Genomic DNA, 16,257 nt, shown 5'->3' with positions numbered 1-16,257 from the left:
AGCCTCAACGTCTTTTGCGTACTTAATATGCTGCTTTATACTGTTTTATCGACATTTTAACAACTTCAAATATAAAAACTTAAAACTCTAAGAATCTAGATCTTTTAGAGTACTAAAATTTTAGTATACAAGTGTCTTCATTTGACAACAAACAGAAAAATATATTAATTTTCTAGTGCGACAAGCAGAAGTACGTGATTATTATGGTGCTGTACTTTTGTATAATTTTTTTGGGCAACTTAACTTCATCAAATGAAAAAACTCAAAACTAGAAAGTTGTAGATCTCGTCGAGGGCTACAATTTTCATATAAAAATCATCTTCATCCGTTGTTGTATCGAAGAGTTATGATTTTTCAAAGATTCAGCCGAAATAAATTAGAAAAGGAAAAACAAAACCTCGGTAACTGTAGCAAATCCGGGTTTACTGTAGCAACTCGCGGGTGCACAGTGACATGCAAGCCATGCAAAACCGGACTGGACCTGGGGTGAACGGGTTCGCAAGTTCGAGGGGCTAGATGTCCGGTTTCTAAGTTTATGGAGCTATTTGACACAGCACTACAAGTTCATGTAGCCACAGTGCATTTTACTCAAATATATACACTGAAAATAAATGTAGCTATCAGTATGTGTGCTATACTAACCGAGGATTTATACATCCTCTGCAAAAATGGGGAACATCTGTCGTCGTACTATACTGTTGCTGACGTATCCTGGTTTGTCTCCAGCTTCACCATCAAATGTTTTCCTAATTTCCTCTTGGAAAGTACAATTTTGTTAAATATTTGCAGGGTTTTGCCCTCTTATAAGAGCCATATGTCTCATGTCTGTGGCCTGAGCTGGCCAAGCTTGTAGACAACTCCTAGCGTATTATCTTGGGTTCTCCCAACAACCGTAGCTGTTTCAGTTTCAGTCCTTAGTCGTATTACCACTCCCTTTCAGGACGATGAATTTGCTTAGCAGCCACGGAATTTGGAACCATCTTCTAACCATTAATTTGAAGCCCTTTTATTTTCATGGACCGGTATTTTTCTTCTTAAGTAACTTTCTGACTTTCATGATCGAGATCGCAAAGTATTTTTGCAACCTGATGTGATGTGCGCCGATAATGACGCTGGCTGTCAGATAATGGAAGGAATTGTGACTAGCATCGCTTCTCGGCTTCCTGCCATAACGAAATTATTGTACTACGTACTCTCGCTCCTGTTCAGATAGCTATTGATAAGGAAATATGAGTTTCTTGTACTTCATCAGGAGAGTACTAGCAGCTAAACCATGATAAGTACTACCTACTAGCGTTTGTTATGTGGGACAAAATTGCTAGTGTTTCTGTGTATGAGTCACTTTTACCATGCATGTACCGAGAGATTGACCCCTGCTGTTACGTGTGCCTCTGGAAATGATCCAAGCATGGGTTCTGAACTTCTGATCTGCTTCTGCAGGTTGCAGTCTCAACAAACTTCAAACTCCAAAGTTCAGAAAAGCAAAGGTGTGGGAATATGACATTACGGGAAGAAGTCTAAAGCTTGCCTCAACTAACGTGTGATTTATCTAACTTTGTTTTCTGAACATCTCATGACACACATCATGGGATTAGTTAGCCCGAGGTCTCTCAATACACGGTATTACTTTAAACCTCGCGGAATTGTTCACCCAACTAACCCTACGCGGATTCAAACATGAAAGAAGCAGCGGATTTCGAACAAAAAAAGAAGCAGCGTACGTAAAAACAGCAAGAACTTTCCCAGAGCCATTTGCTTCCGTGTCGTTGCTCCCAGACGGCCCTCTTTCCATGTCAACGCACAGGTCAACCAGCAAAAAAAATCTTGACACGATAGCGTGTTTTTTGATCTGTTTTCATTACTTTCGCAGCACGAAATTTTCCACAGGACTCACCAGCCCTGCAAGCTTCTTCGATCACTCCGCTGCTGCCCGGCCGGCCTGTCTAACCGGCTCTCCACTTCGCTGGCGTTGCTTTCAGGTTTGGTGATGATCACCGCACGAATCTCCGAGCCTGTGAGCTCCAAATTTAAACCTTCCAAACCGGCGACGTCGTGCACAGTATAGCCGGGCGGAATGTCCAACAAGGAAGGCATCATCGATTTCGGCGGCGTCGCGCTCGGTGAGTAAAGTCGGTCAGCAGCGATGACAAGACGACTAGGATTTTTCTTCTGACGAAATTCGAGGAGGATAAATTCCCCCTGATGTGATTGTCAGTTTAAATTCCTATAAGGCCCCATCAGCTCTGCAGAAACGAGCTCGAACGATGCCCATGGCCGATTTGCCCAAACATCTCGGAACTCAGATCACGGGGACCGAGAGCATGCTGGTCAAGCAACGCACCTTGAAAATTTCCAAACGACGCCATCCGTAACAAGAGCAGCAGCCCACTGCGAGGGTGTACGTGTGCAGAGCTGGCGCGTGGATCTGTGCCGTTCAGAAGACCGCAAGGTTGGATTTATCGAATACTTGCAGACGACGAATGAAGCAGTGGGCCAGTGGCGAACTGGAGATGGGCCCAATCAAGTCTAGTCAATTGAGCAGAGAGTGGCGGCCCCGCCACCCAATAATATTCATATTTATCGCCATCCACTTTGTTCGTTCGGCAGCTCCAGCAGCCTCCAGCCCAACAGTATTTTTCTCTCACACTGCTCTAGCGCCAGCTTCCAACCACCAGCCAGCCAACAATATTTTTCTCTCACATTACTCCAGCCACCAGCTCCAGCTCCAGCCCAGCGAACAGAGTGATCATGGTCGTCCCATCAGCATTTTATTTTCCACGTTTTGATTTTGTTTCCGGCACTTCATATGCCTAGTCTTACTACATCGTACATATACGTACGCACGCTCACCCGTATAAAGTCACACGCGTACGATGTAGTAAGACTAGGCTGGTAGATTTTTTTTTAGATTGATGGGATCACCGTATATGCCTTGCTGTTAAGGTACATGTCGCCACAAGAGTAGCACCGGTTTTTTCTAAAATAATTTTAAAGAAATACGAGCACTCCTATAAAGTTGAGTCGATGTCTCGAACCCCGCAATTAACCCAAACAACCGAGATGCGTTGAGTTTGCGTTGCTACCACCTTCTCAATGTGCTTATACGGTACGGTGCATGGCTTACGTTTTCTCATCATCTACTTGGAGCTTTATGGAACAATTAGCTGCTTTGCATTCCCCGTGCAAAGAACAAGAGATAGCAGACTTTCGCTATATGACAAGAATTAATTAAAAAAGAAAAAAAAGAAACACACACAAAATGGTGTCCCGGTTGAGAGAGAATGTTTCTTTAAAGTCCAATCTACACTCTTCAACTATCATAAAAATCTAATTTCCAAACTTCAGCTACAAAACCGGATAATGGAGGTCATCCAATTGCCTGAAACCAGGCAAGTTTTGGCCGTTAGGGTGATTTCAAAGGTGGTTTTACATTCTGTGAAAATTAAAAATATTTAAATTTAAACTCAAAAATATAAGTAATTCATTTTAAATCAGTAAAATATGAAACTAGTAGATAATTTTTTTTTGAAAATGTAACCTATCTATTAGCACTCTACTTCTCAATTGATCCAATTATTCCATATTTCTAGTATTTATTTGCTTGTTTTTATGCTTATTATTTTTAAATAAATAAGATTCAAATACATCAATAATAAATAAAGTTACATTATAAGAAAAAATAGTACCTGTTTCATATTTTTACTAATTTAAAATGTTTTTTTACCTAATTATATTTTTTTATCTATTATCTTATTATTTGGCCAACAAACGGAGTCTCCACGTTCGCTCTGAAGGCCTAGAAATTCCCACGTTAATCGAAGAAAAATAGAAAAATAAAAGTTACCCACCACTACTAATATGATAAAAATTAGCCTAAAATACCTATGTTCCTAATTAGTTATCACCCACCAATGCCATTACGAAAAATTAAATATAAAATACCATCTAGCTATGTATCAGTTACAAACATATACTATTAATAACAACAATCAATTAAAATAAAATAAAAATAAGAATAATTATATGCATAATATTATTAAAGCTCAACAAATCAAATTGTTATTATATGTAGATCATATTTGAATTGTTTTAACCAACAATAATACATAATTTACGATAATGAACATGGTTTACGATAATAAACATGGTGATGTATGGTAAAAAATAGTATAATCTTTAAGTAAGAATACAACGATATGCAAATTTTTGAATTTTCAATACTAGCCGCACAAATGCACGGGCTATACGTCTAGTTTTTTTTCTAAAAATACAAACCCACCTTTGAAACCACCCAAAGTCTAAACTTGTCCGGTTTCGACAGTTGTATAGTCCTCATTATCTGATTTTATAGTTGAATGTTGAAAATCAGATTTTTATGATAATTTGAGGATGTAAACTAAACTATTTTTCTTTTTTCCCTAAAGGCCGAAATTAAGAGGAACGTTGCGACAGTGGCATGGAAAAACGTATAAATTGGTCTTCGTCATCGAGCCACCTGGCAAAGCAGCAAAGCACGGCATACGGCTAGGCTACTGCTGCCCGACGAGAAAACGGTGGGTGGCGGTCACCCACCCAAGCACGGCCGGCCCCGTCCCCCCATTCCGGCACGTTTTTTTCGCGGCCGGCGCGGAGCCGCGAACCCCACGCAGGAGGCGTGCTCGCTCGCTCGCCTGCTCGCGCGTCGGGGTCAGAGGCGGCGCATGACACTCATGATTGCCCGTTAGAATACGCTCAATGGGAGTTTCATGATATTAAATATCATTAATTTTATTAATATGACAAGAAGAAAGAATGATGGAGTTTCATGGGATGTGAGAAGAATTTCATCACCATAAAACTCATCTGACACAGTTACCTAGTTTCCAGTCTAGATAACTGTACCTATGAAATTCCCACTGTGACTGGTCTTACGTTGCACCGAACCAAACAATGCGTCGCGCCGCGTGCGGGCGGGCTGGCGCGCAGGCGCAGGACCCGAGAAAATGCGCGGCGTATTCCTTGGCGGGCTGGCCGGCCGGGCCGGAGGCGTCTATACATCGCAGCTGCGCTCCAACCTTTGCGCCCCCTCCTCCCCCGGCTCCGGCGCCGCTCGCGGCGCCTCCGTCGCCGCCCTCCACCGCCACCAACGCCAACCGAGCTCGTCGTCGCGCGGTCCAGCCGCCGTCGCGCCGCCTCTTCTCGCCCCGCCGCCGGCACCGCCCACCGGGGGTCCGGCCCCGGCCGGCCGGCGGCGCTCCCGCGCCGCCGCGCCCTCCACCGGCCGAACCGCTTCCGCCGCCGGGCCGCCGCCGCCGCCGAGCCCTCCTCTAGGTCCGGTGAGCCTCCCCACCCCCAGCAACCCGGATCCATAAGCTCCCCCACCTCCCGCCACCACGCCGGCGGCCGCTCCGCCCACCTACCACCCATCCCCGGCCAACCCTCTCCCTTCCCTAGCTCGCAACCCTAGCCGGCGGCCGTCCCCCCACCCCCTGCTCGAGGAAGAAGATGAACAGAGGGCGCCGCCGGCCGCTTCTGCGATGCGTCGCGGATTTATCGCGCGCGCGATAAATAGACTTTGCAGGCCGGGCCGGCCAAGGCCGGGCCGGCCATGGCCGGCTGCTGGTCGCCCCGGGCATCTTGAATTCCACTCCTTGTCGCCGATCTGTCTAGGGTTTTCGGAGCAAAAATTCTACGTGTCGAAGAACAACTCGAGCCGTTGAGAGGCTGTCAATTTCGAGACCGTGGAAACACGCTCAATTTAGCTTTGTTATTTGGGGGGGGGGGGGGGGGGGTCCGGGGCAACGAGTTGCGATTAGCTGTTCAACTAGCTAGGTCGTCGGGCAGATTTCAGAGGACACGATGAGATCGGCGAGCCACTTGCTGGCTAACTTCAGCTACTGCCACAGGAAGTAGTCTTAGCATTTTTGCAATTTGAAACGGTCAAAGGTTTTTTTTTAAAAAAAAGAACTCGAGCTACGTGCGCATTTTGTTTATCACCCACTGTTCCTCGTTCAAAACTTTCGGAAGGGCACAATGGCGTACGCGTACCACACTCCGCGAGAGAGAGGGTGATGTGTCAACTCGCCGGAGATACGTTTCTGCTTTCCTGCGTATACAAAACAGGAGCAGAGAAGTTCTTGGACAGAAAAGGAGCGAGGTCGGAAACAAACGCCGGCAACGACTCGGAGCTTCGTGGGTCGGGCATCATCGATCGATCGCTGCACGCAGAACTTTCAACGCCGGCCGATCCATCCGTCAGCAATGCGGCCTGGACAGTCGAACGGAAAGGGAATCGGGAGCTCGCGCATCATCCATCAGTCTTTCGTCACTGCTGCTTCGTTTGATTTCTAGCTTGCCCCCGAAGAAGAACGAGCTCAGTCGCCGCTTCCTTCTCAGAGACGTTATCGGACCATGCATCCTTCCGGGGCAAGAAGCCAAGAACACGAACCTGGAATAATAATCCGGGGCCGGGAACCTGGAATAATAATCGGAATGAGGTTGGTGTTGGAATAATCCGATAGATCATCCCCTGCCATCATCCCCAGAAGAACATTCTTTATCCGTTTATCGGCAACCGTGTGAGCTGTGACCCAACCCCAAAGTCTACCATGGGAAAACTAACAATTTCAGAGGCAAAAAGAAAAACTAACAATTTCGGAGGCAATCAGGAGTAGTAAACTGCGGCGACGAACACGACAGGTGGGCTGGACCCCGGCTAGCCAACAGCTAATCCAGGGGCGCCGATCGCTGCCGAGGCGCCCGGACGTGCTCCCCGGACCGCCATGATTGGGGGTGCCAGGGCAACGGAGGACAAGGTGCCGCGCCATGTCCTCATCCCCTGCAGCTACCTCTCGCCCTTATCCTGTGGAATCCCAGCCCAGATCGTGTCCGCACTGCCCCGGGCCTGTTCACCAATCATCAATCCATCATCAGGGCGGGCGTACGTGCAAGTGCCGCTGCCGCCTGCCTGGCCGCGCGGCATGTGTCGTCGTCGTTCGATCAGGGGATGGAAGGATCGCGCCGCCTGCAGGAGTCGTGGGAATCTGATGCATGCCGTTGCTGGCTGCTGGATCGGATCTGCCGGGACAAAAAAAAAAAACACGTGACGTCGCACAACCGCGGCCGCGGCCGCGGCCGCAGCGTTCACCGGTCACCGATGCGCCCTTGGACAGGGTTAAGGCAAGGCAAGGCAAGGAAAAGCCCGCTCCGTTACCACCGCGCACGGTTGGACGACCACCCCCTCCAGCTCCAGCATCCTGCGTGCCCCCTGCTGCTGCCGCTATATATACGCCCACCACCCGCGCGTGCTTCCTCAACCTCCTCAACTCTCTCTCCTCTCTCGCCGGTCGCCGCCGATCTCCTCTTCGTCGCTCCAAAGTGATCCACACCCACAGCGATCGATCTCTTGGCACGCCGCGGCAAGCGCACCCGCCTCGGATCAGTTCGCGGGATCTCGGAGCAGCTAGAGTTGGCGCACGCGAATCGCGATGGCCGCGCAGCCGTGGAGGTCGCTGCTCTGCTGCGTGGGCGGCGGCGCGGCGGCAGGCGAGGGCGACGGGCCGGCGTCCCCGCGGCGGCGGCGGCGGGGGCGGGACCAGCCGCTGCTGCTCCCGGCCTCCTCGTCGTCGGCGGCGTCGCGGGTGTCGCTGTCGAGCCTCGGCTCGTCGGGGCCGCTCACGCCGGAGGACCTCTCGCTCACGCTGTCCGGCTGCTCCGACCTGCACGCCTTCACCTACGCCGAGCTGCGCGGCGCCACCGCGGGGTTCTCCCGCGGTAACTACCTCGGCTGCGGCGGGTTCGGCCCCGTCTACCGGGGCCGCGTCGACGACGGCCTCCGCCCGGGGCTGCCCGCGCAGGAGGTGGCCGTCAAGTACCTCGACCCCGACTGCGGCACGCAGGGCCACCGGGAGTGGCTCGCCGAGGTCTTCTTCCTCGGCCAGCTCCGCCACGGGAACCTCGTCAGGCTCCTCGGCTACTGCTACGAGGACCACCACCGGATGCTCGTCTACGAGTACATGAGCAACGGCAGCCTCGAGAAGCACCTCTTCAAAAGTGAGCTCCCGATTCATTTGTTTGAACCATTTTTCACGTTTAGTTAATGAAGTTAATGAGCAGATCATCAGCCAAAATCATTGGCATTTAATAGTTGTTGAGAATACCGACTTGAACAAGAAGCTGATGTGCTGCGTGCAGGTCTTGATGGCGCCATGCAGTGGAAGAGGAGGATGGAGATCGCCTTCAGCGCCGCCAAGGGCCTCGCCTTCCTCCACCACGCCGACACACCGGTCATCTACCGCGACTTCAAGGCGTCCAACATCCTGCTCGACTCGGTGAGCGATCCACACCCAGATCGACTTAGAAATTAAATTCCACGTTACTCTCTTTTCTTCACTTTGCGCTACCTAGCTTGCACTGCTTTAGCCTAGTGGTGGTTTCGATCGACGCTAGGAAAAACACGGCCATTTCTGACGCATACGGGCTGCTTCTGACGGTAGCTGCTGAACATTCAGCTCGAACAGAATGAGAAGAAATATGTCACCAAGAAAAAACTCTGAAAGCTCAGTACAAATCCACTTTTCGAGATTTGACTCTGAATCGTCCATGGGAGATGCATGGATGTTCAAAGTCATCTGCCAGGCGTTTCACTAAAGGCCCAGCCCCGAGGACATGATTGCAACTCGGAAGGTTCTTGGATGCCCAGTTCCTATCAATGATCCACCTAAATAATGGCTGCTAGGCACCTAATACTAAAAAAACTCTGCACCTGCCTGATCCGTACCGCATTAGTATTTTCTTAGCATCAAAGCATCAGTAGCTTAACAACTTGATGCCGATCGACAGAGATAGTCTGATAGCGTCGCCTTGATAGTTCCGTGAATGTATCTCACTGTAATTGTCACGCATGATCTATGCCTAACACGGCCCGGTTTTTTTTTGGACTTTCAGGACTACAACGCCAAGTTGTCCGACTTTGGGCTCGCCAAGGATGGGCCCCAGGGCGACACGACCCACGTCACGACACGTGTCATGGGGACAAACGGGTATGCGGCGCCCGAGTACATCATGACGGGGCACTTGACCGCCAAGAGTGATGTCTACAGCTTCGGAGTGGTGCTCCTGGAGCTTTTGACAGGCCGCCGGTCCGTCGACCGGGCTCGGCGCCCTAGAGAGCAGAGCCTGGTGGACTGGGCTAGACCCTACCTCAAGAAGCCCGACAAGCTCTACCGGGTCATGGACCCAGCCATGGAAGGCCAGTACTCGTGCCAAGGGGCGGAACGGGCTGCTATGGTGGCGTACAAGTGCCTGAGCCAGAACCCGAAGTCCAGACCCACCATGCAGGAGGTGGTCCAGGCCCTCGAGCCCATACTCGGCATGGACGATTACCTCCAGATTGGCCCATTTGTTTTCACGGTTATAGTGGAGGACATCAGCGAGGGCAAAGGCAAGATGGTTGATGGTGAGAAGGTGAACATGAGGGTCAAGACGACGGTGGAGGAGAAGCACCAGAGCCACTAGGAACTGCACCGGCAAAAGTTCCCGAACTCTGCGGTCCACGCTGAGGTGCTGCACCGGGACGGCGACCTCGGGCCGCACATCAGCGCGCTGCGGCGGCACCGGAGGACGGCGAGCTACGTCGGGGAGAGAGGAGCGTAGGTTTCATGGTCGATTAGCACGGCAGGTACTAGGAAAGAAGCAGCAAAGGGAAGATTGATTGTGTACATAATTGAGCTAGATCGTAGAGGGATGTGAGTATGTGACACAAGAAGCCACACAAAAAGACCACGCCGCATTGGCTGGGTCGCCACATTTTTTTGTTCAATTTTTTCGTTCTGGATAGTGATACTTGGTGTAATTGCCCATGGTGTCATGATTATAAATGACATATTAATTGTCATATTGTTCAACGGTGCCTTCTCTAATGTTCTCACATCAAAAGATTTTTTTAATTTTCTTATAAATATTATAATTTTTTTTAGATTTTATAGTACAACTCAGATACTCACAACGCACGCACACACTCATCTATGAGCATTCTAGAAGACTGAGCGTCGGTGAATCCTCGAGATTGATGAAGTCACACTCACCTATGAGCGCCGGCAAATTTTTAAGATTGACAAAGTCACCACATACGTCATCACTGAAAGCACAACACTGTTAAATTCTAAAACCACTGAATGAGCATTTTAGAAAACTGAGCACCGGTAAATCCTCGAGATTAACAAAATTAGCACAAGCGCCACTACTGAAAGTACAACACTGTTAAATTCTAAAATATTTATTCCCACACGGAGTTGAACTCAAAACCTAGAACCTGATGCACACAAAATATTATATTAATTAATTGCATACGAAGGAGGAGGCAGACAAATCAAAGCCCAAAAGGGTCCAGTAGCAAGCAGCTTTTCGAGAAATGCTGGCTCAGCCCATGAGCAAAAAGGCCGACAAGGCCCGACCCTTCCACCCCGCCATTTCCTTTCCACCCAAAAAGTTCTCCGTCGCTGCGCCGTCTGTAATGCCCAGTTTTGACCGCCGCTTCTGGAGGATCAGGTTCATGTCAAGCTCCTCAAACCCGGCCCTTGCAGCGCTTCGACGACGTCCGGCTAGTCTCCGGGGTATCCTTTTCCGCGGGACCGCTGCTTCAGCATTCGGATGGACACGGACCGGCATCTTCCGGTCTACAGAAATTTCTACTCTCCTTTTCTGTCCACCGAAATGAAATCCATCCTGCGCGAAGAAGGATCATACAGCCTACCAGCTCCACGACGGGTGATTCCATTATGGCCATCGCGCACTACTTGGCTCCCCAGCAATCGATGTGACACGCGGGGAGAGTCTCCTTTCCTTTCCATATTTTTCTACTGCAGAGCGCTCCTCTGCTTTCTTTTTTTCTGACGAATCCATTACTGAGGTCCCGTGCTGGCGTGCTATGTGGCAGTGGTGTAGCAGCTGTTAATTGCACCACCCATGTGAGTGACGTGATGGCACAAGTGTTTTTTTTTTCATGTTTGTTTTTCCCCTAACGTTCTATAAGGGTTACATTTATTTTTTTTCCAGATTTTTCCTATTTACCTTCTACTTTATGTCTCAAGTTTTATTCACAACTTTTATATGAAAGTCATACTAAAAATTATACTGAGACTTGTACTTACAAGTTGCATAATAAATTTGTGCGTATTTGAGCATTAAAAATTTGTGAGAAATTTTTCAGATAACATCTTCATACAAGTTGTGCTAAAAAATTATCCTGTCTAAGTTATTCTAGGAAATTATGCATTAAGTCTTGTATGTTCCGTAAAAGTTGTGCTAAAAAATTATTTATTTCAAATTATTAAAAAAGAGTTATACATAAAAGTTATGCACGTCATGAAAAGTTACGATGAGAATTTATCTTTAGTGAAGATGTGTGAAAAATTATACTTAAAGATTATATTTGCAAATTATAATTTTCCAAAATTAGAAAATTATGAAAAATAAATTTTTTCACAAGCTTTTATGACGAACTTATGCATCAAAATCGTGAGAAAATTTTAGTTATGTTCAAAATTATCATTTAGTAAAGAGGCTGAAAAAAAGTTGTACATATTTTGTTAAAAAAGTATCCTATAAAAAGTTGGTTGAAAAAAAATTCATAGAAATTATAAGTATCGTAAAAGTTGTGCTGAAAAATTATTATCTAATAGTTATATTGAAAAAAGCATGTGATAGTTGTCTAAAATTTATACATATGTACTATTATTAGCAACTTTCAAAAAAGAGAAAATCGTGGAGAAAGAAACTTAGAAAGTAAAATCTGTGATCGAGCACTCGCACCCCTACGCCGTATGAAACGTCTAATGGGGGATCGAAACAGGTTGATCCTGATAGATGGAAGTAAAATGATGGGGCATTATGATGGGGTGAAAACAACATAATATATGGATGCAAAAGAATGACACAATTATTGATTGTTTTGTATGCTTATCTGTATATGGGCTTCCAACAACGTCAGGGACCCTAAGAAATTCGGCACAACGGTAGTAGAGAAGTCTCCATGCAGGTGGTGGTGGCAAAACGGTTGTATATATGCACATGTAACTTCGGAGTTGATTTGTACAAAATAGATATAATGTATATGCACGTAATTTGATAGGCAATGTGAAAATATGTATAATAAGACTTAGTGATGTATAGTGGTTGAAGAACAAACTCTAGGGGAACAAACAAAATAGCCTGCTACAACAAAGTATTTATAATAAAAAAACAAAACGTAGCAAAACTAGCCGCGCTATTAGCATCGACCAACTCACAAGTTAAAGCTATAATTAATAATACCTAGAGTGTTGCATTATATTCCGTACTCAATGGTGATATAGTTTGATTTCTCATTGTATCTCTTATCAAACTATTATTATTTAGTCCATACTATTTCATATATCAAATATTATATAGAACTTAATTTGTAGAACCATGATAAACATGTAAGTTAGAGATGATCCGATAGAGGTAAAGTGCTTAATATGTTGTCAAAAATTTAAATCAATTATTTAACCATCTTAATGACTTCAAATGAAAAAACTCAAAACTACAAAGTTGTAGATCTCGTTGAGAGCTATAATTTTTGTATAAAAATCATTTCCATCCGAGTTCGTATGAAAAAATATGATTTTTCTAAGATCAGACCTTGTCACGCCAGCGGGGGTGGCTTGACAAAGCTGTACTGTCACGCCGGTGGGAGTGGCGTGACAAGATTGACACGTGGAATATGAGCTGGCAGACCCCTTCCGAGCGCTCCGAAGCGTGCCAACCCCCTTTCGAGCGCTCCGAAGCGTGCCAACGTGGCACATCTTGTCACGCCGATGCATGGGCGCGACAGCGTGTTTTTGTCACGCCACGCAGACCGGCGCAACTAAAAAGTTAGATTTGCAAATATATGTCCGGGTGGGTTATTTTTAAAATAAAATTAAAAATTAGGTTAAAAATAAAAAAATATTCGCCTCCAGGTCGCTGCCCGAATATGGCGCCTCAAGGCAGCCGCATTAGCATTTTCTTAGCATCAAAGCATCAGTAGCTTAACAACTTGATGCCGATCGACAGCGGTAGTCTGATAGCATCGCCTTGATAGCTCGATGAATGTATCTCACTGTAATTGTCACGCATGATCTTTGCCTAACCCGACCCCATTCTTTGGGCTTTCAAGACTACAATACCAAGTTGTCCGACTTTGGGCTCGCCAAGCATGGGCCTCAGGGCGACGCGACCCATGTCATGACACTTGTCATGGGGACGAACGTGTACGCCGCACCTGAGTACATCATAACGAGGCACTTGATCTCCAAGAGAGATGTTTACAGCATTCGAGTGGTACTCCTGGAGCTTCTGACGGGTCGCCGGTCCGTCGACAGGGCCCGATGCCATAGGGAGCAGAGCCTGGTGGACTGGGCCAGGCCCTACCTCAAGAAGCCCGACAAGCTCTACCGGACCGAGCCATGGATTACCAGTACTCGTGCCAAGGGGCCGAATGGGCTGCTATGGTGGCGTACAAGTGCCTGAGCCAGAACCCGAAGTTCAGGCCCACCATGAGGGAGGTGGTCCCATAGACCCGTACTCGATATGGACAACTACCTCCAGATTGGTCGGTTTGTTTTCACGGTCATAGGGGAGGACATCAACGACGGCAAAGGCAAGATGGTTGATGGTGAGAAGGTTAACATGAGGGTCGACGACGGCGAACGAGCCGATGGTTTGGTGGTAGAACGCTCGGGTGGAGCGCTACCCACCCGCGTTCAACTCCCGTCGGGAGCGGACGCCGGTGTCGCACCGGGATTTATTTCAAAGGGGTACCGGGTGTGCGTGCGTGTGTGTGCATGTACATGTGTGTGGTGTGTGTGCTTGTGTAAGCCTCGGCAGGCGCGTCCTCGGAATTCCCAGCAGCCCATCTGCGTTGAGCGCGCCGTCAGTGCGGGTGCCCAACTGAGTTCTTACATAATTTCCCAATGCTCCGAGGTGCTTAAAAAAAAAGGGTCAAGACCACGCTGGAGGAGAGTGCCAAAGCCATCAGGAACTGCATCGGCAAAAGTTCCCAAACTCGGCGGTCCACGCCGAGGTGCTGCACCGAGACGGCGACCTCGGGTCACACATCGACGCACTGAGGGGCGGACCCAGAATTCACCAAAGACTAGAGCCATTACGTTAGACATCAGTTATTTGTCTTTGGCAATAGAAAAAAAAGTATTTTTGTCCACTGCAATTAAGGGCTAAAACTAGGACCATAGCCCTAGTGACCCTAGTGCTGGGTCCGCCACTGAATGCACTGCGGTGGACGGCAAGCTACGTCGAGGAGAGAGGAGCGTAGGTTTCATGGTCAATTAGCACGGCAGGTACTAGGAAAGAAGCACCAATGGGGACGGTTGATTGTGTACATAATTAAGCTAGATCGTAGAGGGGTGTGACACAAGAAGCCACACAAAAAGATCATGCCGCATTGGCTGGGTCGCCCAATTTTTTGGTTCAATTTTTTCGTTCTTGGTAGTGATACTTGGTGTAAATTCCCATAGTGTCATGATTATAAATGCCATATAAATTATCATATTGTTGAACGGTCCCTTGTCTAATGTTCTCACATCAAAGTTTTTTAATTTTTTTTATAAATGTCATATTAATTGATTAAGAAGGAGGCAGAGAAATCAAAGCCCGAATGCTGGCTCAGCCCATGAGCAAAGAAGGCCGAGATGCCCGACCCTTCCACCCCGCCATTTCCACCCAAAAAAGATTCTCCGTTGCTGCACCATCGGTAATGCCCGGTTGTGACCGCTGCTGCTGGAGGATCACTGGATCAGGTTCATGTCAAGCTCCTCAAACTCGGCCTTTGCAGCGCTACGATGACTTCCATGCATAGTTATTAGAACCGGACCAGCAATCCAACCACTAGTGTACTCGGTTCATTGTTCTGATCGGTTGAACCAACAGTTCAAATAGATTAGTAGTATACAACACATGGCATAAAGTGGTGCAGTGGTAACTTCTCTGGGTGGAGCCCTGCGTGCAGGATTCGAATCCCCCGGTTCAACCGGATATTCTCTGGTTCGCTTGCAGGCCGATCTTTTACATGGATCGGACCAGCAGAGCCTCCGGTTCAACCGGTCGGACCGGACGGTCCGATCCGATCCTAATAACTGTGCTTCCGTGTTGTCTCCGCGCGCCTCTCCACGATGGCCTTTTCTTTTCTTTTTTATTTTGGAAAAAATTGCGGGAGCTCCACTTTGTCATTTAAGGTAGAGAAGAGCAAGGTTCAAAGTTCATACAAGATCGATATTACATAAAAAGAGAACAACTCAAACTCTTGAAGTGCTAAGCTAAACATTAAACAAAGATAACTTGTACATGCAGTGGAAAGAAGTATTGAAATCCAATTGAGCCATCTCCTAGAAAAACCCACGTGAGCCAGTAAAGAGAAGAAACTTGCAATTACCGTGTCGAAAGCCTTTGGGATGTCAATCTTCAAGAGAGCTGAACTGCTCTGAAATTCTCATGTATGCATGAGACGACCCCGGATGAATGCGCATTGGTTCAGAGCGACTAAAGTGTCCATCAGTGACACTAGTCGCAAGGTCAAGACCTGTGTGGCCAGTTTTGCAAGACTGTGAATCAAGCTTATTGGTCTTCCAGTGCTTCTGGTTTTTTACGTAGCAGGACCATGTACGCTTGGTTGACGAGGCGGAAACTCCTGCTGTCAAGCGACCAAAGTGAGTGCAAGGCCCGCATGATGTCGTGCTCCGCCGAGCAGCAGCAGTTCCAGAATGCTGGCTCAGCCCATGAGCAAAGAAGGCCGAGAGGCCCAATCTTTCCAGCCCGCCATTTCCGCCACATAAATTCTCCGTCGCTAGTTTGGACATGTCCAACGAAGGCCTCCTGAGGCGCCGGTGCGTAATGAAGTTCTTGAGCGAGTCGACAATATAAAGAGGGGTAGAGGTAGACCTAAACTGACGTGGGATGAGTCGGTTAAGAGAGACCTTAAGGATTGGAATATTTCTAAAGACATAGCTTTGGATAGGAGCGCTTGGAGACTAGCCATCAATGTGACTGAACCTTGAACTTATATCTTTCGGGTTTCATTTTTAGTCTACCCCAACTTGTTTGGGAAAAAAAGCTATGTTATTGTTGTAAATTCTGCGCCGCCGGTAATGGCCGGATGTGACCGGCTTGACCGCTGCCGTTGGAGGATCAGGTCAAGCTCCTCCAAGGCTCAAACCCGGCCATTGCCATTGCAGCGCTATACGGCGACGTCCGGGGTGGCATTTT

At 47.7% G+C, this 16,257-nt stretch overlaps 1 protein-coding gene and 1 pseudogene across 1 annotated transcript; both read left to right on the top strand.

The window, feature by feature from the left end:
• Positions 1-7,293: 7,293 nt before the first annotated feature.
• On the top strand, positions 7,294-9,884 carry LOC120680082 (serine/threonine-protein kinase RIPK-like). Its single transcript, XM_039961723.1, has 3 exons — positions 7,294-8,031; positions 8,173-8,309; positions 8,926-9,884. The coding sequence occupies exons 1-3, from the start codon at positions 7,467-7,469 to the stop codon at positions 9,493-9,495; spliced, it is 1,272 nt and encodes a 423-aa protein (XP_039817657.1). The 5' UTR covers positions 7,294-7,466; the 3' UTR covers positions 9,496-9,884.
• A 3,205-nt stretch (positions 9,885-13,089) lies between these two features.
• On the top strand, positions 13,090-15,705 carry LOC120678179 (annotated as a pseudogene).
• The last annotated feature ends 552 nt before the right edge of the window (positions 15,706-16,257 follow it).

This window comes from Panicum virgatum, chromosome 6N (assembly GCF_016808335.1).
Source record: "Panicum virgatum strain AP13 chromosome 6N, P.virgatum_v5, whole genome shotgun sequence".
Lineage (NCBI taxonomy): Eukaryota > Viridiplantae > Streptophyta > Magnoliopsida > Poales > Poaceae > Panicum > Panicum virgatum.
The sequence above is the reverse complement of the archived record's forward strand: the minus strand, read 5'-3'. Positions and strand labels throughout refer to the sequence as shown.